The sequence below is a fragment of the Haemorhous mexicanus genome, chromosome 5, assembly GCF_027477595.1.
Source record: "Haemorhous mexicanus isolate bHaeMex1 chromosome 5, bHaeMex1.pri, whole genome shotgun sequence".
Taxonomy (NCBI): domain Eukaryota; kingdom Metazoa; phylum Chordata; class Aves; order Passeriformes; family Fringillidae; genus Haemorhous; species Haemorhous mexicanus.
Genome location: NC_082345.1, coordinates 12,600,998 through 12,627,817, shown reverse-complemented (window position 1 = coordinate 12,627,817; position 26,820 = coordinate 12,600,998). Strand labels below are relative to the sequence as shown.

General features: G+C 39.7%; 1 protein-coding gene across 1 annotated transcript; it reads left to right on the top strand.

Moving 5' to 3' along the window:
- Positions 1–277: 277 nt before the first annotated feature.
- On the top strand, positions 278–26,595 carry SLC13A4 (solute carrier family 13 member 4). The gene is made up of 16 exons (XM_059845926.1): positions 278–1,364; positions 6,619–6,747; positions 9,316–9,452; positions 9,658–9,839; positions 10,537–10,591; positions 12,215–12,254; positions 12,971–13,048; positions 14,745–14,923; positions 16,082–16,201; positions 19,000–19,101; positions 20,191–20,292; positions 21,353–21,450; positions 22,539–22,669; positions 23,013–23,174; positions 24,655–24,792; positions 25,436–26,595. Exons 1-16 carry the CDS (start codon positions 1,200–1,202, stop codon positions 25,571–25,573), a joined length of 1,956 nt encoding a protein of 651 aa, XP_059701909.1. The 5' UTR covers positions 278–1,199; the 3' UTR covers positions 25,574–26,595.
- Positions 26,596–26,820: the final 225 nt, after the last annotated feature.

The following is a 26,820-nucleotide window of genomic DNA, read 5'->3' as shown; positions in this document are numbered from 1 at the left end:
AATCCTGGATGTGTTCTTCCCATGAGATACAGGGCAAATATACATTTGTCTGTCTACAGATGGTGAATGTAACCAGCCAGTGGGTTCAGTCCTAAATCTCCAGTGCTTTCTGCCCCACAAAAAAAAGCATTAATAACAGGAGAGTTGGAGAAATGTTTTTTCCCCTAGAAGACAAGAGTAGAAAGTCTAAAAATTCTCGATTTGATTTGGAGCCCAGTGGTTGCTCAAGGCACAGGAGTCAGTACAGAGATCAGCCCATGCCTTCTGAATTAGTGACATTCAAGGGCTGTGATGGAAGAAACACAAAGACAAAAGGTACTGTTCAGAAAACAACAATTATTTATTTAGCATCAGTACAGGGACCTTGCAACAATAACAAACTGTTCAGCAGGCTAAAAAAGGTCTTTTTATATATTTGTGGGAATGCCAGAAGGCTGTTGATTTTCTCAAATGTTCTGACTGGGTTTGGGACAATGGGTGGAGCAACTTCTACCTTCTGCAGTCCTCATTGGTGAATTAGAGTTGCCTGTAGCTTTTTAACAAATTTTTGTCTTGAGATCAAGTATAATCCATGTTGGAATTACTGCCCTGTGAATTCCAAGCTCAGGGCAAAGTAGGGTAAAGGTAGATACAAAATAGAAGCAAAGAAATCAAATCTGAAGGACCTGCAAATGGAGGGGGAATTTGGTCTTTTCTTTAAAGAAGAAGTACCTGAAAATTTACTTCTATGCATTGGAAAATAAATAGTTTGGTTTAGTAATCTTCCAGCAACAAAGAAACTGTATTTGAGACTTTCAGGCTATCAAACAGGAGGAAAAGCAGCAGCTCAAAACATATCTTGCCTGGTTTATGAAAACGGAAAGAACACCACTAGATGATGGAAGAAAAAAACTTTATAAGACATGGGAATAAGGACACAACACATCTACAACTGTGAGTCTGAATGAAAAAGAAAATTTGTCAAAAGATCACTATGCTACAGCTTGCAGACCTCTGCATGTTATGGTGTGATCATAATTTGGGTGTGCTGGTGAGCCCTACCTAAACTGAATATATTTTTAATCAAAAAACCTTTTCAAGACAACAGATTGAAGAATAAATAAAGTACGAAAGATATTTTAGGTGGCTGTGGGGATAGGAGATGAGGTTGTGAGAATTTTTTGGGGGGAAATTCAGGCAGAGGTGAAGGAAAACGTGGCATGAAAATTGGAATATCTGAAGAACCAGAGAAGAACCTGAAGGAGAAGCAAGCCACCAGAAGGAGTATGGCAGTGATGAAGGAGATTCTCCGATCCAGAAATCTCCTGCTCGTCGTTCTCATTCCACTCCTGCTGCTTCCTCTGCCACTCACATACCCCAGCAGTGTAAGTACATTTTCATTTTCTTTTTAACAAAGCCTCTGAGTGCAGCAGGCAGTCCTGCTGATCATGTTTGCAGCGTGCATAAAGAAAGACAAAGATGTCAAGAAGCACAGATCTTAGAAAAATTAAAGACTCATATTTGAAGGACTGTGAGGGTTACTGAGAAATCATCACTAAGAGCTAGAGCTACCTTGAGTTTGTGTCACAAGCAGAGCTGAAGAGCTAGATGAAGGTAGAGAAGCACTGCTTTAAAGCACAAATGTTGGATCTCTTTCTAAAATAATATTGTGTGGCAGGGGGAACAGAACAAACACATCCATGGCATTTTTTTTAAGGGGAGATCATTAAAATGAATGCTTATAGAGTCTTTAGTTTTTTAGTTATAAGTATGTATGGAGGGACTTTCAATTTAGTGTGGGTTTATGAAGACAGCAGCTCAGGTGTGGCAGGAGCTGGCACTGGGTGACAATGCATGGCACTGAGTGCTCCAGAGCAGGTGTGGGTGCCTCTGCTGGAACATTGCAGCTCTGGCATTGGCACACACAGCAGTGCAAAGGAGGAATAGCCTGTGCTTAACACACAGGCCAGGGAAAGGAGTGAGTGCAGCTGTGCTCCTGGCCCTGCTTTGGAGATACTGAATGCCTTGGCCACATGGCAAAGTCCTCTCTTTGCACCTCTCTGCAGTTGTAACCCATAAAATAGCAATGTTTAACTTACCAAAATCTGCAATGTATTAAAAACCTGCAGCTTGTCCTTCTCCACAGACCTAGACATAAATCTGCCCAAAAACTGCAGCAATATCCATTCCATCCTCTACCCTGCTAAAGAGTCATTCTTCCCTGTAGTATCAGGGGATTTATGAATGCTGGTACTTTACCCAATAGAAATTGCATAGCTGATTTCAAAAACAAAACAGTAACATTTTGTTTGGAAAATAAACCAGAATTCATAAAAAGGAAATATTCCTGCACCACTGAACTGTGTGTTCCACTTTGAGTTTTCCTGCTTTGAACTTCCATGTATCTTGGCTGTTCTCTTGCAGTGCTTTTTCATCTCTTTTATCTCAAGAGAGGGAATGAATAACAGACAATTGTGCTCTTCAGGGAACAGAAAGGCTCACTCTTTCACAGAGGCTTGTTCTACAGAGGGGTTTAATCTCCCTTGATGCCACTGGAAGGGTGACATGAAAAGAGATGCTCCCTGGCATGCTCAGCCAGGGGATTGTAAAGCACCTTATGGCAGCTGAAGCAGGAGTTCACTGACAGGATTGCTGCAAGAATTGCTATTGTGCAGTACAAGCTCCTCTGCACTGTTACTCTGCACCTCGTGGTGCTGCTTTGCTGCAAAGTGATGTGAAAATCCATCCAGTGGAGACTTACATCCACTTTGTGTATATGTGAGTGACCACAGAGGGTAAAGTACAGCTGACAATCTGACCAAGAGCTGGACACATGTTTACAGTGCTATTAAGAAAACATCTGCACCATTTAAACTCAGCCAACAGTACACTATTCAAGTGCTTTTGTGCATATTTTACTTTGTTACAAAGTAAAACTATGATTACTTTTTAAATATGATGATTAAATTTGATGCCTGCTCACATGCTTGTATTTTTACAATTATATTAGATTTTTTTGTCTTTTTAATAGGGATTGAAATTACCAGGTCATTTATATCTGCATTTCTGCAGGGAATCAGCTTGCAGTTTCTTTGATACCAGCACATCTCTGGAAATGTCAAAGGAACATTACATGTGTAGTGGCAAGAGTGATCAGAGAGAGCACGAGGACTCAGAATTGTTGGTAGATGCTGCTAATGGGAATAAAGTCCACAGCTTCTTTTATATTATTTTGTGAAAAGAAATGGTTGGGTGAAGAATAAATTTGAGAAAATTTGCTTGAATTATTTTTCCCCTTCTGGAGTTTTGACTGAGCTTGTACCAGTGTTTGGACATACATGAATGCATTTCAGGTCAAAAATAAGTGTGTGCTTTACAAACTGAGGATCTTTTTCATTCTGTTCCTATTTCCTTCATTGTTTACTGTGACATGTGAGCATTTTTGCTTTTTTTTTCCTAATCTTTATCCACATTTTTTTCCCTTTTGCTCATAAAGTCAGAGATACCACAAGGCATGCCATGTGATTTCAGTGAGTTGGGGACAGGCTTTCTGTGACCAGTGTTGCTGTGGCCACACTGCACCCAGTCAAGAGCATTTGGATGACTTCTGAAAGTCACCTGCTGGCAGAGCTGTGACACTGTGACGTCAGGGGATGTTGGCATCTTGATAGGCCAAATCAGCAGGATGGACCCTAAAGCACAGAACATGCTCTGAAGAGCCACAGTTGACTCATTTTCTTTCACCTTTGGTTTTATTTGCACAAGCTGAAGGATGGAATTTCAGCATGATCCCATAAAATCAAGGATGTTATTCCATAGGCTGGACTATCTCTTTGCAGAGCTTAACCACATGTCTGCATGCAAGATATACAGGGGGCAAATAAGTGGGCAAACTTCCAACATATAGAATTTATTCTTCCTTTTAATCATTCTGAGATCCTTGGATATTTTAGTTACAGAAGTTTTATTCATGACCCTCAGTGTGGAGTTTTTAGCCATGGCTTCCTTTCAGCTCTTCTTTTAAGCCAAGGGACTGACTGAAGAGAGATAATTAGATGACAGTCCCTCCAACCACCACATGTTTTCCTATTCCCTGCTTCAAGCTCTGAGATGGGTTTAACAGAATTTTTCAGCTGTAAAACAGCAAGTGAGAAGGGTGAAACAGTTAAAATTGCACTGCCACTGCTTCAGTGTAATACTTAGTAGCTTTGGTAAACATTAATTAAATATATAAACTCTGTTCAATTAAATAGAAGAGATTAATACGGCTTCTCTTGGAAACCAACTGAGAAAATAAATAAAGTTTCCAGACAAGCCGATTAAGTTTTTAGTGGAGATTAGCAAGCTTGGCTTTCCCACTACTTTCTTACAGTCTTGTACCATTTAAAAATGCAATTTATTTGGGTTTTTTCTTTTGTAAAATGATTACAGCCTAGTGTATAGGAAACACAAAGATTTAGTGCCTACCCCAGTAAGGTTTTGGTGGAGATGCAAATTCCATGCGTCCTATTCCATTTTCACTACCAGCCTACTTTTTTTGCCACACGCAGAGGAATAATAGAAAATTAGATAATTGCTCCAAGAAATTAGAGAGAAGTACATTTTTGGAGTGAGAAAATGGTTTGGTTACCCCTTGGATCTTACATCTGGACTGCTCTAAAATAAAAAAAATCATTGATTCTTCTTTAATTAGAAGTTACTATTCTCCTCAGACAGCTGCTGAATCTGATACAGGGCCCATGCAAACAGCAGAGGCTAATGAGTTAAAAATTAAAAATGTGTTGGAGTCACTAGGTCACAAAAAAAGGCCCCATGCTCTGCTCTCTGTGGAATATTAACCTTGAGGTACAATGTAGTTAAACGTGACTGAGCAGCAAGTAGGCTTATCCAGAGCTAAATTTCACCCTACAACTGAAGACATTTTCCCCAATATCCAATATAAACCTACCCTAGCTTTGTTGAATTATAATTGTTTAGTTACACTTTTCTGAAACAGGAGTCAGAGCAAGATCTGGCAGCTAATTTAAATCCAAGCTTCTGAGTAACTTTGGCTACAATTCTTGCACAAGTATAGGAAGTTGTACATATCAATCTATCTTAACTTCCTGTCTGGGCTGTGATATGCCTGTTGTTACTATAAGCTGTACTTCAAAAAAAAAAAAACTATTAACATCTGATTGTGGCTCTTTTTTAGAGGTAATGTAAAAATGACATCTATGAAGATGAATTTAAATACAAGCTATTGATTCATTCCATTGAACCCACATCCCTGTATAATTTCACTAGGCTTTACCACCTTGTTCACAAAGCTGATTGAAAACAATGACATGTAAAACGTGCTCTTTGATTTGCACAAGGATCTGTGAGAATTGCTTGTGAGACCTCATGAATAAGCTGCTTTATTTAGAAGTCATCCAGCCAGAATGGATGTACAATATATAAAATTATATTTTAAGAGACTCAAATAGCATTTGTGAATGGTGAATTTTCTGAACAATAGCCATTTGTGAGCTGTGACTCCATATGGCTCAATAAGTTCCTGTGGAGCATCTGGTGCAAACTGAAGAACAGATAAATTTATAGCTGGAGTAAATCAGTGCAAACCTATCAACTGCCATAGAACAGCAGGTTAAAGCAAGTACAGGACTTGGCTTCAAATTTGAGAAAGGGAAAGAAAAGGAAAAACCTTTTCTTGAGGATAGTTTCTGTAATTATTACCAGCAGACATCCCCAGCTCTCTAACTACAGAAACTACTGCTAAGTATGAGAAACTGAGCTTAAGGAGAACTCCAATGAGAGCCATAAATAAAGACATTTCCAAAGAAATGGACCAGAAGACTTCCATTCACTAGCTGTGTTTTCCTGTAAGAATATTCAGCAGATAGCACTTTTCTCTGTCATGTCCCAGCTCCCCATGACTGCTCACCATGATGCTCTAATGCCTTTTTCAACCAGAACCTTGGACAGCAGCAAATTTGTTTGATTAGTTCCATTCACCCATTGACTCCAACCCGGCAGGCCTGTGGTCTTCTTCCAAAGGTCTGTAGAAATTACCTGAGCAAATAAAATCAGCTACCAAAAGTGTTTGCACATTGCTTAAAAAACCCCAAAAAACTAAAAAAACAACAAAAACCCCACAACTAAGTTTCCAGAGTATTTCCCAAAATAACTACAAGGCAGTTATATGGCAAATATGAATGCTCTCATCTGGTCCTGAAAACTACCAGTTCTTGTCTTTGTCCAGGACTGGAGAGACAAATATGCTGAGATAACAGGTCAACAGGTCTAATCTGAGGAGTCATGATTGAGTGCCTGGTAAATATTGGATTATGGAAATCAAATAAATATGCAAATGCACTTGAAGCCATTATTTTGCTGATAAATAGGCTTATCCCAATGCTCTGCTTTGGATTGTATGTGAAAACTTTCATCAGCCTCATCTCCTGACACTCTCCTTTCAGAAGGCAGCCAAGATTCCACACCCAAACAGCTGCACCTTTGGGGGTCCCAATGCCATCCTTTTTGGTTTTATTTCAACCCAGGCACCCACAGCCTGAAGAATCCTATGGGTGAGTTCCCAGGGCTCCCCAGAGCATGTGGTGGGGCAGTAACACTCATCCTCTGTGCTTGTCCCTGCAGGAAGCCTCGTGTGCCTACGTGCTGATGGTGACAGCTGTGTACTGGGTCTCTGAAGCAGTGCCCCTGGGGGCAGCAGCCTTGGTTCCTGCCTTCCTGTACCCTCTCTTTGGGGTCATGAAGTCCAGCGAGGTCAGACCGTTGTGTGTTTTTAATCCCTCAATGTTCTTGCTCTCAGCTGATTATCTGAACGAGGCTGGTCTTAGTGCAGCAGCAAGACTTAGAGAGAGGTATGGGAGGCAGAAGTGTACATCCTGTAAGGTGCAACTGGGTCCCACCAACCCTTTCTTCATCTGAAGATAGAAATAGGATGTGAGATAGGCTACAATAGCCAGGAGAGGTGTCCATCCTTTCAGCTCCTCCATCACCAACAACTACCTATTGCACCACAGGATCCCACCTCTGCCCTCCTCAAATCCATATGGACAGCAGCCATAGGATTCACTGTCAAGTTTCCTTCCAGTTTTATTTATTGTGGATGTCATAAAAGGCAAGAGGCTACATATGCCAAAATAAGTTACCATTTACTGAAAAAGACTAGATAATTTTGTTACCCAGATGAGTGTCTATCCTTTTTTCAAAGCTGTAAGCCATAAGTTCTCAGGCAAAAGAGCAGCTGTAAGGAAAAGTCTCTATGATCAGTCCTGAATTTGCTCGCTTGAGGTTTTTTTGAATGTTAATTTCTTTCATTATATGCCAAGAATTTCTTTTACTTTCTCTGCAACTGTTTGTCCCCTGCCTTTTTCTATCTCTTTTTGGGAGAGTGAGGGGACAGCACATTGGATTTAAGGATGAGTAATACAGATAAGAATGCAGAGGAATACGTAGCAAACATAAAATTGTTGGATTTCTCTCACAATCAAGCACTGGGAATACCCATAAATGGATAGAACAAGCATGAGCCAGGAGTTTAATGACTGCTTGATGCCCCAAGTTTTGTAACAAAATGAGATACATTTTCATACCCACACAATTCAGTATTTTCACAATCTTTTTTTCCTAACATAAAGGTAAAGTAGTTGGGCATTTTCATTAAACATTTGGCAGCACATCGGAAAAGGAAATTTAATGTCAGCCTGAGAGAAATTCAACAATAGAAAATAAAGTGACAGTAAGACTACTGTAATGAATGTATTATTTGCTTTAGGAACTGAAATAAATCCCTGCATTCAAACATAAACAACTCTGAAGCATAATTTCCAATCTGCTGTTCTGGACTGACTCTTGCCTAGAAAATTACTGCTATTTAAGCTACAAATTACTCACAAGGCCTTAAGAGCATGAACCAGTTTGTCATATATATGTATGCTGGTATTAATGAGACTATTAGCATTCACTTATTTCTCCAAAATGGCTGTGAAAGGAATAAAGGAGAAAAAAAAACCAGATTCTTCATTCTGCTGGATTGATGGATTTACTTCATTCACCTCATTATTTTTTTTAAAAGGTAGCAGGAAAATAAAGAAAATTAATGAGAAAGAAATCAGTGGAAGAAAGTAAAAAAGGTGATATTTAAAAGTTCTGGCACACAGTTATGATGGCCAAGTCTATTTAGTCACCATAGGGATTTATTAAATAAATGTCATTAAATATATAACTCGTCATAATTTCACAAAAAAAACCATTATTGTAATTCTTGCATTTTATGGAGGAGCATCAGTGTAACTGAGGACAATGGAAAAAATTTTTTCTTCCTCTGATTTTAATTGTTTTAAAATGCTGGCACCTACATTTCATTAGAGAACTAGTTTTAAACTGAAGAAATTAAATTTCTTGAAAAATATTCCAGCAACAGCCTAGGAAGGATTGTATCAAAAGGAAATGAAAAATTTTGCTAGACCCCAAGCATCTCTATGTAACTCTTATTTTCTCCCATTTTGTTTGTTTTTACAGAATTATGTGTGTATGTTTGAGTAAGAATTTTATGGTTTGCTTAATTTGTCGTTTTTGCAGTTGCATCACAGAATATCTTCTCATATTTTAGCAAGACCCACATCCACAATTCCTGCTTTGGAGGTGGTGTCTGAATATTTTCCTGAGCCAGTGTGGTTTTTGCTCATTGTCTTTAAATTAAAGTTCTTATTCTTGAAATTTTCCCTCTTTTCCTGATAAAATGGAAATGGATTTCAAATGTGACAAGTTTTGACACAGGATTTGTGGATCACTGCAGCAATATACCAACCCTTTTTTTATTGCATTTAAAGAGCAAGTCCCAAAGGATTTTTATTCTGATGCAGTAAATTCTAGGGATGCCACATTTTTCCCAAAAAGCTGAACAAGACAGAATAAAGATAGGCAAGATAAACAATACCTCCAGAAGGAAAAAAGCAGATGAAGCACATGAATAAGCTGCCTTCAGTGCACTTTTGTCTGTGCTTGTTTCCATCTGAGCCTAGCTGAGTATGACTGACTCACTGCAAGCACTGAACATCCTGCTTGCTAATGTAACATTTCTCTTGATCTCTTCAAATCTCAGAAGCCTATAAACAACAGGGGATAGAGCCTTATTTGTAAACACAGGTAGAGAGAGATTAAAGAGAATATTTTGATTTATGGATTCTTCATTTTCTCCAGCTCCTTGTCATTCTTACTTGAGGGAGCAAAAATGCACTATGCTATATTTCTTCTCATTCAGCATGCTTTCTGTGTAGGATATTTACTGCTTTTTTAACTGGCTGCTTCCCCTGGCCCTTAATGCAGGTGGCTGCTGAATATTTCAAGAACACAACTTTGCTCCTCATGGGTGTGATTTGTGTGGCAGCTTCTGTAGAAAAGTGGAATCTCCACAAGCGAATTGCCCTGCGCATGGTGATGATGGCTGGAGCCAAGCCAGGCATGTGAGTGAACCTTTGGGTTTGGGGTAGTCTGGGTCTGAGAGCAGCAGCTTGAATCCACTCTGATCTTCCCATCCATGGGCAGAAGTTCCTTGGTTTGGGGCATTTTTCATACCCATCTTTCCTGTCAGAGTTTGACAGCTTACAAATCTTCCCCTCCTTTTTCTGCCGCCTCCGACTCCCCGTGTTTCCCCACGCTGCACTCCAGGTTGCTCCTTTGCTTTATGTGCTGCACCTCGGTGCTCTCCATGTGGCTCTCCAACACCTCCACCACAGCCATGGTGATGCCAATTGTGGAGGCAGTGCTCCAGGAGCTGGTGAATGCTGAGGAGGAGTGCGAGGTCATCACAGCTGCAGGCAGCACCATTGCTGAAGAAAACAAGCCAATAGGTATTTGTCAGTACTGGCATTCACTCTTTCCTCATTTGTTTGTCAGTGACCACACTTGTTGTTACATATTATTGAAATTCTATAGAGGTCAGCTCTGTCTGATTTATACTGCCAAAACCACTGATATGTACTCTTCCTTTTTGTACTCTGATATTCCTTTCAAAAGATGAAAGGAAATTTTAGAAGTGATGGAAGAATAGGACCTGGGAAACTTTTTGTACTGAATCAGGGCATCTGCTGTAGCTGTGTGTCATAAACTCTTGGTCGTAGGATTTTACAGGGTTGGAAGGAAACCTTTGGGAATGCAGTCTGGGAAATTTAGAAGAGGCTCAGAAGTTTTCTCTTGACAATCCCATAATGAAAAATTGATAAGAGCCCTAAGGTTCATTTTGTTCATTCCTTCCCAGAAGAAGAGGGCTCAGGAAGAAAAGAATCTCTCTTTTCTTTCACTTCACAGTTTCCAGGCTGAAAATTATTTCATCCAACCTTGTCTATTACATGTAGGTATAATAATCTTTTAATTGCCACATGCACATGATCAGTAGAATACAAAATAACCAGATGCCACAACAAGAGAGCACCCCGAGAGAGTTTGGACAAGCTTTTGTTTGCAGCAGCTCCTCCGGGTGCAGGGGTGTGAGCCAGGGGCTCAGCTCAGTTCTTCCCCCAAGGGCTGCTCTCTGTTCCTCTGTTGCAGGTCTCGGGGAAAAGCACGGCCAGCCTTCACTGGAGCTTATCTTCATCAATGAGGAGTAAGAATGAACCCTGTACACCAGGACTGGACATTTGAGCCCTACACAGGTTGCAATGAGATGAACCCAGGAGTAGAGCCAGGAAGGGCAAGCAAAACCTTACAAGGGAATGTGTCACATGTGACTGACAAGGAAGGCTTACACGATAAATGGGATTAATGCAATGGTCTGGATCTCACTAAAACTTTGTAGTATTCATTTTTTTTTTCCACACTATGGATATTTTAGGGAGAAGGAAAATATTTCTAGGATTTTGAAAGCTTTTTTGAAATCTGAGTTTGTGCTGTGCAAGAAAGTGCTGTCCACACGTTTTTATTCTGTTCCCCTGAAGGAACAGTGAGGAAGAGGATCCAAGTACAGCTCAGACTGCCCACAGGACATGTCCACAGGGACATCACTTACAGAGCATTCCTGACGAAAGTCTGAACTGCCTGCATTCAAGAGAGATGAGAGTGGAGGGCAGGGGGACATGGTGGGAGGGAGAACCCACAAAAAACCACCCCTCCTCCACTACAAAATTTGTAAAGATTTCTTTAAACATAGATGAATTTCTTCAGAGATTTGAAATACCAGTACTTCCTATTTGGAGAAGAATCTAGTAAGGGGAAAGGGTAAATCAAGTAAGGGAATAAGTTCTTTGTCAAATTATCTAATTAAGCATCAATTCAAGCTGTACAAGACAGGATACAAAGCTAATGCTCTAAAAATTTATGATAGGCCAATTCTGAGGAGCATCTTATGAAGTGTGAGAACAAAATTGCACAGTCCCTTTTTGAGCTCCTTCTGTATTGTTTGCAACTGCTCAAAATAAAAGAGAGACGAGATTCTTTTACTTTAAATTTTAATTTGCTTTAAAACAAATAATTCAAACAGTACAGGTTGATGACTTTAAGTTAACTGGCAAGATCTAAATAGTTTCCTCATTAGTCTAGAGACTATTTGAGTTCTCCAATATTCCCTTTGTTATCTCTTTTTATCCCAGCCATATTTTCTATGCAATATAGAATCAAATCTTCAGATTGGCATTGTGCCATTAATCCCTTTAACCCCTATTGAAAAGCATATGTGGAATATTTCAAACAGAACTATTATTAAAATAGGATTACTTGAAAAAGATTACTTTGAATTTGGCAGGAAAAGTAGCACATCTTCTGGAAATAAGTTCAGTGGATTGTTTGCCTGATCCACATGCCACACAGGGCAGGTGTTAGGGAAGGCTTTAATGTGGTACAGGCAGGTACTCAGAAACAGCATTGGAAGAGTTGGCAGAGGAAGAACTTGACTAGAGCAGGCAGCAATGGTGCTGGATTCCCTGGTGATCCACTGCACAGAGAATGGACTCCTCTCCTACAATGGGGTAAATACTACCAAGAAACAAATTTTTCTTGCATGGAGGTGGTACTCCGCTGTTACACAGCTAGAGATTGAGCTATGAAACACAAAAATAACTTATTTTTTTTTTGGCCAAGAGGCCACATAAGAGGTTCTGATAAATGGTACTCAGCATTTCAGTAGGCACTAGCTCTCCTGCAGATGTTGCCCCTCCTACCCATGATGTGTGCCTCTTGCAGGAGCTGGATGAGCAGGCATTTTTAAAGCACATTTTCCTTTCTTTGTTTTTAGTGCTACTACTGCTGACTTCAGCTCCTTGATGCATTCAAAGGTATTGTCAAAGGTGGTATCTTCTGTGCTATGCTGTCTTCTAGTGCAGGAACCAGCAGAGCAAAATGCACACAGCTCTGAAAAAGAACTGCTGGTCCCTTTATATTGAATGTGTGGTGGTTGTTGGCAGAAATTAGGTATTGCAGAGCGTCCTGCTTTGTATTTAACCTGTCAGCCTGCTTGCACAAATCATTTGGGGAACATTAGCTCTGAAACAGCAAAAACAGAAGTTCAAAACAATAGAAGCCTGTTGTACTCCTTGCTGGAGGTCCTGAGATCCAGTCAGAGAACTAACAATTCCATACTGTTTCTAGCAAATTCAGATATGATCTTTTGTTGTTCCAGCATTGCCAGCTTCTGAAGCTGAGAATTCTCAAGTTGCTGCAGCAGCTTGTACACATCACAAAGTCACAGGTTCAAGGGACTTGTTAGAGTCTACAACATGACAGAGGAAGACCTAATCTCATTATAATTTGACTTTAAAATCACTTTAAAATAAAAAAAAAATGCAGGGGGTTTAAACTTTTTTCCCCCCCAATGTAAAATTAACAGCTGATTTTAGTGGGTTGGATTTTCTTGCAGTTTTGGAACCTTTTTGTCTTTTTCCTTTTTTGCCCCCAAAGCCTGCCACCCAGTACCTTTACAAAGCATCACAAATTCACAAGTGCCCCATGGAATACAAGAAAGGCTAATCCAAAGGCATTTTCCTCCTTGCAGAGTATGAATGGTGTGCACATGATAGCCAACCCTATTGGAGCAATGAATTCTACCAGCAATGGGCAGCACCTGCCTCAGGTAAGGAAATGTTAGACCTGGGGGTGAGGCAAAAGGCAAATGTGGATATCACCTTCTCCCTACTCTTTCATATTTGTTCCTTGAAAGGAGTCATTCTCCACCATCTCAGCACAGCCCCAGCTTGGCCCTTTGCCAGTTCTTGTTCCCATTTAGATGCAGCCAGCACAGGTATGTTCAGAAGACCCTTCCCCAATGGCTGGGACAATTCATTTAGCTTTACATCCAGTAATGTGATCACGAGTTTCCTTTATTATTTGACTGTAATAGCCACTTTGTTTCTGCAAATCCTCCTTGGAAAATAGCCCAACTCAAAAACAACAACCCCTGGCACACAAAACCCTACTCAGAATGAAAAAAGCAGACCATTAATCTGTTCAGCCACTTAGTATCCACCTCCACTTCCCTTTTGTCTTCCAAAATATCCAGCCTCAAAATCCTCCATTAAATCAATTCATTCCAGTATTTCTCTTGAGTGGATCCAAGAAGAGATTGCTGTTTGGATGACGATTTTGTAGTGTCCTAATGGCATAAGTTTATGGGCATGAAAGAATAGGCTAAAATCAACACACGACTTTGCGTTCACAGTTCAAAAATAAATCAAAATAAAAGTTTGTAAATGTAACAAACCTTTCTGAACCACTTGCTACCTTTTTCCTCATTCTTAAATTACAGCTTGCATGAGAAGTGCCTTGAGGTACTGTACCTTTTTTCCCAGTATAAGGACTTGATCTACCAACATAGACATTTTCCTGACACTGTTATGAAAGCTTCTTTTGGGGCAAAATTTTCTGGCATCTTTTCCTTCCAAATTCCCATTGCTCAGCCCTTTCCATGCCATTTTGAGATCCCCAGCACTCCATCCCTAATTAGAGGCCCTGAGCTAGTTTAAGTGTGAAAAGTTCACCAAGCCATTGTGTGGTGGCTGCTCCTAAGCCTCAAGGATTATGGATTCCTTCTGCTCAGCGCTGGAATCCCATCCCTGCAGCCCTCAAAGGATTTTGGTATCCCACTGATATTCCAGTCAGACCTGGAGCTGGCCCAAACCTTAGCCAGAAATGTGATTACTGATGTCCTACATTTTTGTCACAGACCAGGCCATTTTAGGCCCTGGGACAAGTTTCCAGGACTGATCCCAGTTAATCCCTGTAAAGAAAAACCTGGCCTCTCTTACACAAACCTGTTGCTTCTCTGGGCCCCTTATTATAGCAAAACTCAAAGGCGACTCTGACGAAGGGGAGAGAGAATGATGCATCTGACTCCATGGATATCAGAAGGCTAATTAATTACTTTGTTATGCTGTACTATATACATTTCATCTAAACTGAATCTGCCAAGCACTCAGCCCTGCACACAACTGCTCACACTGCACTGAATCTCGTGACTGTCAGCGGACAGACCGACACACACACACACTCTTGGCCCTGACAGGCCAAGGAAACAAAACATCCTCACTTTGGACAAAAAATCTCCATATTGCGTTCTACTTTGGCACAACACAGGCATAGCAAGTGCTAAGAATTGTGTTTTCCCTTTCTCTGAGGCTCAGAGAATGTGAATCTCAGAAATCCTTGGGAAGAATTGTGCCTTGCTTTTCTCTGTGAAGAGAAATGTGGCAACACCGCATCACTCTGGCATTAGAGTAAGCTGGGCTGCTGTTCTGATCACCTGCTTTGCTTGTGAATATGTCCCCTCCCAGGCTCAGATCCTGGTGCTGCCCCCCGAGCCCTCGGAGCTGAGCAGCAGGTACCAGACCAGGCATGACCACCTGGTGTGCAAATGCCTCTCGCTGAGCATCTCCTACGCGGCCACCATCGGGGGGCTGACCACCATCATAGGCACCTCCACCAGCCTCATCTTCCTCGAGCACTTCAACAAGTAAGTGGCACTGGGATTTGGTGCGAATCATTATCATCCTTGTGGGTCATTTCCTACCTGAAGAAACCCTAGGAAGAACAGTCTTCCTGAAGGAAAATTGGCTTCTTCCTCTACTCTAATGTTATTAATGATTGAAGGTTGTTACATACCCATGTCTTTCTCTCATGCAAAGTAAAAACTCCTCAGTGTGGTGACATTGAAGTTTCTCCAGCAACTTCTTTTGATTTGACATAGTGATTATCATGAAAGGCAGCAGGCACTCTAGAAAAGTAAACACTAAAGCTATGAAGATAGAGCAAAGACAAAGAAATACTCACAAAAGAAGAAATGTCATAAAACCAGCTGCTCATCAACATGTAGTGCAAAAAACCCCAACCAACCAACTTAGATATGTGGCCTTACGCATTTGCTTCAGAGAAGATGAGAAGCAACTGTCTGATCACCTAAGTATTTCCTTTATCATAGGCCCAGGGCTCTCAAAGACATGAATGTTTCAATGTCAGAAACATGAATGTTTTTCTGTCAGGAGACAGGTGCCACTTCTCATGCACAGAAACACATCCAAGCTCAGATCTCATTTTGACCACCTACTGCTACCAATACTGCCTTGACATCTCTCATTTCTCTTTCTTAAATGGTGGTAGCACGGAAGACTAAGTTCAGAAGTCATGCTTAATCCAAGGATTTGGATTTTACAGAATTTTCCAAGATGTTGCTTTTATGACAGTTGCATCAAATGCACACATCCAACATCTTTGTCAGAGCACAGCAGAATGTAGTCAATATTTGTGTGGCCTGTGAGAAAACATAGAAAGAGGTTCTGGGTGAAATCATTCTGAAGACTGCCAACCCTAAAAGAATCTGTCATATAAACCACAGGGAGGGATGGAATTTCACTTCAGGTATCTCCAAGTGTTTTTGAAGCTGGCCAGACAATCCAGACCATCTGTTGTTAAAGGTTTGGAGAGCCACCCTGTTTGTCTGTTGGTTTCACTCTGCATAGGTCATGCAGCTGTTTGCAAATGCAAACTGATGTAATTCTTCTCTCACCCCATGACAGATAAATATGTCCATAGATGTGTTTGCAGCTATGTCTGTTGGAGGTCTCTGTCCCTGTACTGTTCCAACTTCTCATGCATCCTCTTTTTTAATTTACAGCCAGTACCCAAAAGCTGAAGTGGTGAATTTTGGAACCTGGTTTCTGTTCAGTTTCCCCATCTCCCTCATCATGTTGGTGCTGACTTGGTTCTGGCTGCACTGGCTGTTCTTGGGCTGCAAGTGAGTGAAACTTGTTCAAGATATACAGATTACAAAAGCAGGGCATCTGCAGCTCCTCTCAAACGTGTCTCATAAAGAAGTTTTGACTGGCAAATGACAGAATTTAAGGCACAATTTCCTTCTTCTTGCCAGAACAATTACCAGAGGAAATCTCCCTGCTTAGCTACCCTGCAGAGACAGCAGTGTAGAGTGTTGCTGCTTGAGATTGAAGTGCACAGGTATTGCTGATAGAAATCCATACTAAGCATTCTACTGGTTGGGGTTTTTTTCACTCTTATGACAATTAGGATTCACTTGTGGACCAAATATCTTGTTTTAAGTCCTTTTAGAAAAGCACAGTTTAAAAGATTAATAGAAAAAAACCTGCAAGTGAACAAGTTACTTTTCAGATCTGCCTCCAGTTCAATGAAATTAGCATAAAACCAATTAAAATTAAAGGTAAATAGACTCCATATATATTTCTCTTTAAAGTGGGACTCACAGCCTAAGAGACAAATACATTTAATGCCAGTCCCTAAGCCCCAAAATAAGAAAAAGTTTCAGTCTTCTAGGTCATTTGTACCACATATTGTCTTTATAAAGTTAATGAGAACTGCCAAATGTGTGCATTTAGAATGGATTTGTTAATCTGCATTGAATTGTGATGCAGACACATTTACTCTGAATTAAATTTGCCTTAATTTGATTTAGTTCACTCTTAAAAGTAAACTGAATTGACATCACTATTTCACCCAGGACAATGAATAAATTGATAATGAGTTCTGCTTGCTGCTGACCTTGACTAGATTTGAAGAAGTAATTTAGAGGTGAATGGCTCCATGCCCCTCTCAGTCAGTCTCTGAGTCTTATAGCTCCAAATTAAAAGGCTAATATAAATTCCCTCTGCCACTTTTTTTTTTTTAATCTTGAGAAGAAACAGGTCCTAACAAGACCCTCAATTAATTTGGTTTGAAAAAAAAAATTGAAATTCCACATCGCATCCAAGACTTCATGCTGATTAATGTTGTTCTAAATAATACCAGAGACTGAAGCATTATTGACTTCTTGAGAAGTAGTTGATTCCAAGGCTCCTTAATCTCTGACTTTATTCACTGCACTTCATTAAAAAATATATTATGCTGGGAGCTGGGCTTCAATTCTTTGCCTTTACATCCTCCTGAGCCTGGAAACACTTGGAACCTGTTGAAACAGCTGCCTAATGCTTTTGCATAAAGGTTTAATGAATTCCCACAGTGTTATTTTCCTAGGAAGCCCTGTGCCATCAATCTGTTATTGCTTGGCTTAGCTGGAGCAGCATTTCAGACTTTTAGGCCTAGAACAGGTCAAGGGTGAAAGAGAATGGACTCATCAAAGGATCATTGCCAGCAAAGAAGAGCTAAGGGTGGAAGTTACTACAGAACTGTCCTTTATAAACTATAGAGCTCTTCTCTTCCAGTCTGGAGGGCTCTTCCAGCCTCACCTCTCCCTGCTGGTAGATTTTACTAAAGTCTAACAGCAAGATTTGCAAGGAAATTTAAAATACCTATAGATGAAGAGCAATGCTAAGTGAGTTTGAAAAATGTGTTACATATTTGCCCATGTGAATTGCAAGCCCTGGTTAAGCCCTTCTGTTGACCAGACAGGGCCTGTCTGGATCTTGAGCAATGCAAAGGAATTTCAGAGTCTGGCCTTAAGCAGATACACTGGGGACCTTGCAGTCCATGGTTTGGCCAGGGCTACAGCTTGGGTGCCTAGTGAGGTACCCAATGAGATATTAAAATAGCAGGAACCATAAAAGCACCTATTGTCACCTTAAAGATCTATAGAAGTTGTGCTGCCATGGTACCTGAGTCAGTGCTGCTGCCTCTTTTAGACTGGCTTAGGTCCTGTTACACCTCTGTGTGACAGAGGATACAGCTGGAGTGAAAAAGGAGGGATCTGTGGCTCAAAGCACAGCTAGGTAACATGTCTGGAAAGAAGAAAAGGAGAGGGTTAAAGTGAGCTTGAAAGCATCTTAATTTCAATTAAGAATGTCCATGCTTTCTTACAGAATGAAGGAAAACTGAACAAACTAAGGGATTCACTTAACATCCATACAAGTGTATAGGAGGCTCAATATATCCAGCTAGGAAATATGTTTTCATGTCCCTGGCAGAAGTACAGGCATTTTTCACCTGGGCAAAACACCAGGGTGACATCCTTGGCCTCTGTGGTGCTTTTCTGGCTGTGCCTGATTTATAAACAAATGTTACTATGACAGTATAAGCAGAAGCAGACAGGTCGTGGCAGCTAATGGGATCCCTAGCACAGCTTTCCCTCATTCCCAATCCTGAATATTCAAGGCAAATATGGTCTCAAAAGCCAGAGCAAACCCCAAATATGTTGAATAACCCTGATCCAGGAAAGCATAGTTAGCCCATGAAAAATTTCTATTGATAGCTGACCTCTGTCACAATCTTTCCACGTGATGATAGACACTAGCTGTAGCTTTGGGAGGTTTCTGGCAGCTCTTTGAGAAAGCCTACGCAGAGGGAGCCCAGCCATGGCTCAAGATGGCTCAGTGATACCAATCAGTACTAGTCAGAGTACCCTGGGAGCATTCCAACTATGTCTAGAGTTGAATCTTAAAAGAACTTGAAATCAGATTAATCAAATGGCATGCAAAAATAATTTCCTTTCCCGTTGCCATCAGGCCTTGCCTCAGTCACATCTTCTCCCAACAGTCCCTGATTTTTCAGTCTACCCAACTGCTGGGGGGTTTTTTAATTGTTTTTTCCCTCCTCTTCATGCTCTTTCCTAATTTTATCATGCTACCTCAGTTTTAAAGAGACTTGTTCCGTGAGCAAGAAGAAGAAGACCAAACGGGAAGAAATGTCAGAGAGAAGAATTCAAGAAGAATACAAAAAACTGGGAAATGTTAGGTAAACCAGACCTGCCTTCCTTGGGAATTTGTCTCTCATTGTCTCCTACTGCCCTCCATGTTGCCTTGGCTCATGTAGCTTATTCTAAAATCCTTAGCTCTTTTTCCTCCCCTCCAGTATAGAAATAGAACAAAATGCAAAAAGGAACTAAAATCAAAGACTTTGTTACAAGCATGCGTGCTAACATGCAACCTATTTATTTCTCAGGAAAAAGAGAAAAGAAAGGAAAAATTTGAGTTCATTCCAGGGTTCAAAGGTCATCTGAGTCCAGGTTTGTCTTTGAACCCTAAAGGACCCCTTCTCCTAATTCAGGCACATACTTATTTTAGTGGATAGAAGTCCAAAAAAGGCTTTTTCCCATGCCATGGGCTTTCCAGCTTTCCCAGTTGCCCATAATATTTATGCATGATGGCAAGAAATGTCTCTTGAAAAGATTATTTAGGAACATTTTCATTTTCAAAAGGGCTGATATGGCACAGAATTCCTTCTTCACAAAACATTTTTGTGCCGTTTAACTGAAATATTGACAGATCAACTTCCTGAACACGAGAAACTCTGAAACTAAACTGTTTTCAGGCTGTGGCTAAATATGAAATCACTCCTAATTTAAATCTATGCTAAACTAAAAATCCTCAAGCCACCTCAAGTATCCTCAAGTCACCTTGTGTGCACCATCTGTGCTAATTTACATTGTCATTTGCTCTTAGGCTTTCTATCCCTCTAAAAAATGCAGGAGAATGTGTTTACAGTGGAATGCTAATATGAACTTCACCTTGTTAACACATTTAATCAGATAATAATGCAAATACAAAACAAGCATTTAGAAATATTTTCCTTCAGGTCTTGCCCACAAATGATAGCATTGCAAATACAGATGGATATTTTTAGCCTATTTCTTACAGGGTTTAAATGGTTCCCAGCTGGGAGCCAAATCTAGAATTCTTTAATTCAAACTAATCTCCCTTGCTATTTTTCATAGGTTTTTTATCCTTATTTGAGGCCACTTTCTTACTTCTTCTGGAAGTTGCTCTTGAGTTTTCAGACAGACCTTGGAATTACTTCCTTGCTTGCTCTGGTTTTTATTTCTAGCTACCCCGAGATGGTGACTGGATTCTTCTTCATCCTGATGACCTTGCTTTGGTTCACTCGTGAGCCTGGCTTTGTACCAGGGTGGTCATCTTTTTTTGAGAAGTGAGTAAAATCCCCATAACTACTGCACAGGAATACAACTTTGCTTCTTATGACTTTCTACAATAACTTTTTCCCCCTAAGACATCATCGGACACATTTAACGAAGCAGTGAAAAATGGAGTCTTTATTCAAAAATTAGGATTTTTTTCTTAAATTATATTTTTTTCGTATAGTGAAAAATTCCATTCTTTCTAAGTAATCAAAGTGAATTAACTAGAGAAAGTAAATGAAACCATTTCAAATGTAAAAGAATAGGAGGGTCAGATTTTGAGGTTAAAACATTTTAGTGCATTCATAAAGGAGTTTTCACTAGAATATATTGCAACTATAGTTAAAATTAAAGTTTTTGAAAAAAAGTGTTTTATCAAGAAAATGTCTATACAATTAAATATTGCTGAGAAATGGTGACTAAAGCAAATAATTTTTCGTTTATTTTAAGTAATATTAAAACAAATTATATTAAAGCTTTCTATAACACACTTTGCACATCAAAGAATAAGTGATTTGAATGTAAGTATTCTCTATATTTCTACTGTATAAAATTACTTTAATTTTTCATTCCAATTTTGACAGAAAACCAATTTCTAATACTGTGATTTTCTGATGATCACTGGAGTCTGGTACTCCTCAGAACACTTTTACAGAAAGCGTTTTAAACATTTAATTTAAAATCAATCTACAGTTCATTTCTAAAGGCTCACCTGGGTTTGGCTTTTCCCCAGAATGTGTTTACTGTTTCTTACACTACAGTAAACACACTGGTTTTTTGTACCTCCAAGTTAATAGATTTGTAAACCAAAAGGGATTATTTGTTTTTCAACCAGAATATTAAAAATTGTTGAGCTGTGATTGAAGTTGCCTACCAGAGTCAGTTTAATAAATAGGAAAAAATCCAATTTGTACCCTTGATATGCAGGCATATTTTTCTAGTAGGCTGTTAGTATGACTTCAGATGTGGGAATACAACTGCACCTGCAGAAATGTGCTTGGAGCTATGTACCTGGTTTGGAAATGTTTCTGTTAATGTGTTTTTATGAAAATGTTGCTATTTTTTCCCTAGGAAAGGTTACCGGACTGATGCCACTGTCTCTGTATTTCTTGGGTTTCTCCTTTTCCTGATTCCAGCAAAAAAGCCACGTTTTGGAAAAAGGAGAAAAGGTGAGGAGAATGCAGTAAGAAAGAGAACTGGTACATTTTTCAATGTCTAAAGATTTTTTGTTATTTTTGCCTGTAAAAATTCCAATAAGATACTTTTATGTTGGTAAGTCAAGGATACCAGCCCATCCTAAATCAAACACCTTCTTCCTTTGCTGTAATTCAAATTGTCTCATCCAGAGGATGACAAACAGGTCTTGAATCTGAGACTGCCACCTCTTCTGTGCTAGCAGAGTAATTAGACTTCAGGACTGAGGACTAAGCTTTAGCAAAGGTTTAGATGGAGTTCCATATTAAAAAACTATAATGCAAAATCAGCTCAAGATAAACCCCAGCAAAAAAATTAATCATCACCTATTCAGTGGAAATCACTGTAGTGTCCTAAGATAAACATAAAAGAGGTCATAGAGTGCCAGACAATGTTCCAATTTTGTGCAAGGCTTCTCACACAGTCTCCTTGATAATCAGATTATTTCATATTTGTGTTTGGGTAGCACTCAGAGGTTTGATCAGTTTGCTGCACCAGTCTTTCAGCAGTGCTGTATGAAGGTAAAATTGCCTGCACAGTCTTATATAAAGATTATAAATGTATAGAAACATATATTTTTATGTTGTCATATATTGTACAGGTTTTAGGAAAAGATGACACTCTAACTCCTCTTTTAAGAAAATACTCAGGCACTAAAAAAACCCCTAATGTCCTCAGATAAAACCTAGGGACCTAAAAGCAATTTATCAAGCATCATGGCCTACTTCATAGCCCTTCTTTGATAATATAATCCATTGTAACACCATCTCTGTGGTCTATAGATATATGCACATGCATATACAACACAGCACACGGTCCCTCAAGAAGTTGTAACATGAGACCACAGGGGTTTACAACTATTTGCATTAACAGAGCAGCCAAGGGAAAATCATGATGTTTGGAATTAATATGCTGCATTTTGTGAGGCCAGGCTATGCAGAGAAAAAGGCTATGCACTGCCTCTTTGCCTCTCTCTCAGGTAGTCCCATGCATCTTCAATCATTTCTATTCTTGTGAAAAATGTGAAGCAGTAAATACTGGTCACACACTTTATTTCATATAGGAGATGGTGAAAAGTCAACAGAAATTAACACACTGCAGCCCATCATTACCTGGAAGGACTTTCAGAAGACCATGCCTTGGGAGATTGTAGTGTTGGTTGGTGGAGGTTATGCCTTAGCAGCTGGATGCAAGGTACTGGTGTAGATTTTTTAATCCTCCTTCCTAAACATGTTATCAACCCGCTCTTTTATTCCTTTGCATGCTCCCCAATTTGGTTTTATGATGTGAATACTTTAAAGTTTGTACATAATGCAGTAGGCAGCACTCCCTGCACTCAATATATGTCTTTCCTGCTATTCATTAAACACTGCAGTGAAATCTAGTTTACTGAGCAAAAGGAAATGCAGCAAGCATTGACCTGAACTTTGTTTATTTGCTGGTGGGATTCTCTGATGTAAACTGCCACAGAAAGAAGAATCTGTTTGACAAACATACAAAATGTTTATTAATTCTTGTGCTTCTGTCCTTTCCCCAGACCTCTGGCCTCTCTACATGGATTGGACGTCAAATGCTCTCCCTGAGCAGCCTTCCCTCCTGGGCTGTAACTCTGCTGGCTTGCATTTTGGTGTCCATGGTAACAGAATTTGTTAGTAATCCAGCAACCATAACCATCTTTCTGCCTATTTTATGCAGCATGGTGAGTTAAAACAGTGACATTTTTAGTCTGTTGTTTCCTCACAGGCTTGTGGGAATTTTTCAGGATGTCAGGGTCTTGGCACTCTGTTCACATTAAACCCAGCCTCAGTTCCCAAGCTACAGTTCTGTGGTCTTGAAACTAGGAACAAAAACACAATTGGGCAGCAAAAAGCATATTTTAGCATCATGGAATTTATAATACATCTCAAAGTGCGCTGAGGAATTCATAAGCCAGGTATAAAAAAAGGTGACTACGGAATTAACAAATTAGTTGAATTTCACAGTAAGCTTGAGATGCTTTTGTCAATGTTATTTTAAATGTGTTGTTCATTACTTAGTAGTCACCTACTCCCTATTTGTGAGAAAAGACTGGAGTGCTGAATTTTATTGCAGATTTAGAAGTGTTCAGGGGGTTGATCTGGTAAAGCATACCGTCTTCTACCATGGAAAGCAGAGATGTTTGTAAGGAGCAGAAAAAATCCAGATGCTATTGATAAAGGTAGAAGAAAGAGAGAGTAATTTAACTTCGTATTGGAATAGCAGTTAGAGAAAATTTCCTTTTTTTTTTTTTTTTAATGTAATGTGAAACTTTTCTGTCCAAGAATGGAGATTGTTAGTCATCTTTTCCTATTATAAATATTTTATGGGATTGTCCCAGAACATATTATGTGAACAGTTCTGGCTAATATTAAGATGTGGTCAGATCACAATATGTAATTGTATTTCTGTGGCTTTGGAGTTCAGATTTGCTTCTGCTCCATGCAGAAAGAGATTCTCCTGAAAAATATTTAGAGCAGTAATCTACTTGTAGTGTCAACTGTCATTTTAAGACTCTTTTCAGATTGCAAAAGTAACCTGGAGACACTTCCCTCCCCCATATGATTGTAGCCTTGTTTATCCTTCCCTTTCCCTCTCATATAAAACTGGGCCAAAGCAATGCAAATGAAAATGGAAAATTTCATCACCACTGAAAATGCATTCTTTAGCCCACTGTAAAAAATATTCCATCATCTCTGCCTTCTCACCATGCATATTTGGATCATGAACAGCTGGTTCTCTTAACCAGTATTCAGGAGCACATCACGTAATGGTCTCAGCATATTCAGCAACTGGAAGAAGCAAGTTCTTTGTGTTAACCTGTTGTGACTTCTCGTGGAGGAAGACTGAAGCAGCAGTCAGTGTTAAGGTCCAGAAGACACAAAACAGAATGACACAGAGAACAAGTGGGAGAAACAACAAATGTGTCCTAACAATAGTAAACTCTACCCTCCCTCAGTGTGAAATGTCTCAAGAGAGATCCCTGGAGCAGCTCAAAATTATGGCATTGCTCTAAAAAAACCCAATCAACCAAAAAATACTTTCACGCTTAAGTTTAGAAATTGGGCAGGTGTGATTCACAGCAGAGAAGGTCCTTTCATCGTCATTGTCAGCTGTGACTTTTATTGATCAGGTGAAACACCTCTCTCCCTCTGTTCCTCCAGTCAGAAACCCTGCTTATCAACCCTTTATACACCCTGATTCCTGTCACCATGTGCATCTCATTTGCGGTGATGCTGCCCGTGGGTAACCCTCCAAATGCCATTGTCTTCAGTTATGGGCACTGCCAGATCAAAGATATGGTGAGTCTTGGCACTGGCTATATCCTCCCATGCTTCAAGCAACTCCAACACCTCATCAAGCAGCTGATAAATAATAACAATATCAATAATAATAATAATAATAATAATAATGACCACATTGCTGCTAATATTAATACGCGATGGCTGAACTGCTCTTACACAATAGAGCTGTCAGGTTAAGAACACAGATCTGCTGTAGGATGCACACATTTCTTATTTGTATTTTTTTAATGAATGTAATGGTCTAAAGAGTTTTAGGAGTATACAATCCTTTTTGCACTGACCTACTAAGACACACACAAGAGAGCATAAGAAATTAGATTTATCACATAGCTTCACAGCAAGTCATGTTATGTGTGGTTTAACTCCCCGTTCTGATTATCTTCAGAAGTCCAAGTGACAAACTGAGGAATTCACAATGAACTGCATCAGTCTCTAACCTATTCATTCTTGGATACTCCAACATACACCTTGACACATATGCTCTCATTTATGCTTTTTTTTTTTCTCTAGAAATCTATATACATAAATTATCACACTATATATGAGTCAGTATAAATTCTACAAACTGGTTTTTTTTTTCTTTTTCTTCCTTATATTAACTGTTTTCATTAAGTTGCTCTGATGCATTTTGCTTTTGCAGGTGAAAGCTGGCCTGGGTGTAAATCTGATTGGCCTGGCTGTTGTCATGGTGGCCATCAACACGTGGGGAATTAGGCTCTTCCAGCTGAACACCTTTCCAGAATGGGCAGCAGTCAGCAACGTCACAAGCCAAACATAATCTTAAATGAGAAAAAGAACATATGTGCAAGACCAAAGCAAGTTGGGACAAAATATTGAACCTACATTTCTCATATGAAAGAAAGAAGGAAGCTTGAACCAGGATCCATTGTAAAATCATGAAGAAAATCTACTGGGAGGTCTTCTGCAACAGCTTTTCAGTTCTGAAAATCTGTGTGAGTTAAAAGGAGAGATTAGTTTTGCTCTGTTGTTGCTTTCTCTGGGACACCATAACTCAGAAAAAATCCACTCCTCCAAGTTATTTCCCTATAGCTTTTTCATGCCTTAGAGCAGTTACACAGGACTTGTATGCAGGACCCCAGTGGCACAAGACAAGAACACAAACAGTGCTGTACTCAGCAGCAGCAGCAGATTCAGTCCTACTATTGACTCCTTCACTGAATATAGGGTGAGCCTTATTCCCAAATCCAGAGGAGTTTTATAAGCCTACTTCTTTTAAGGCAAATATTTCTTGTTTTTTTGAGATGACTCATCACTTTTTTGCAAAAACCATTTTTCCACCTAACTCATATGACCTGGACAGAAATCCAGCTACCAACTACCAGCTACAGCATTTCAAAGGGATAATAGAAACCTCCAGAGAGGAAGGGGAAATCTCCTTGGAAGGAGAATATGGAGTTTTTTCCCCACACAGCACTGGTATAAATTTCCAATATTGCAGTACTTGCAGTCTCAGATTTGAAAGGAAGAGTTTCAGGAGCAGAAAGTTTTGCTCAAGACCTTCTTCATTATTACTGCAGTAGGAGTTCCTTCAGCAGGCGAAGCTGTGAGCAGCAAAACCATATCAGGCCAACAGCCCCTATCACTCTCCTGTCTCTTTGGCTGCTGTTTAATTATGCACTTATGATTCCCCTGACTGAGAAAGTCTCATTCCTGATGGCACTCAGTGCTGCTCCATGAGTAAGAAGGGAGAGGGCTGAAGTGGAGTGGTGCTGGTGTATCTCCCCATCCTGTGCATTCACTTGAATCTCACACCCCCTGCTCTCTAGCAGCCCAGAGAGCAGGAACTTCAAATGTAGGAAACTGGCATGAAGTAAATAACTACCAAGCCAAAAGGCCAATCTCTTTATCTCTTATCAATAAAGTGAATGCCCTGCTTTCCTCACTGGATCTCTGTGACACTCATTAAGTCTTCTCATGTATTATGTCCAGTTTTTAATAATTTCTTTCATGTCAATACATTTAAGCTGTATATTAGAATGATTGAATCTCATGTAATCACACATA

Excerpts from the sequence above, each read along its gene's own strand:
- SLC13A4 (XM_059845926.1), top strand. The coding sequence starts at position 1,200 with ATGAAAATTGGAATATCTGAAGAACCAGAGAAGAACCTGAAGGAGAAG. Across the intron at positions 14,924-16,081 it reads TTCCTCGAGCACTTCAACAA|CCAGTACCCAAAAGCTGAAG; the intron begins GTAAGTGGCACT and ends TTTAATTTACAG. Across the intron at positions 22,670-23,012 it reads CCTTAGCAGCTGGATGCAAG|ACCTCTGGCCTCTCTACATG; the intron begins GTACTGGTGTAG and ends TCCTTTCCCCAG.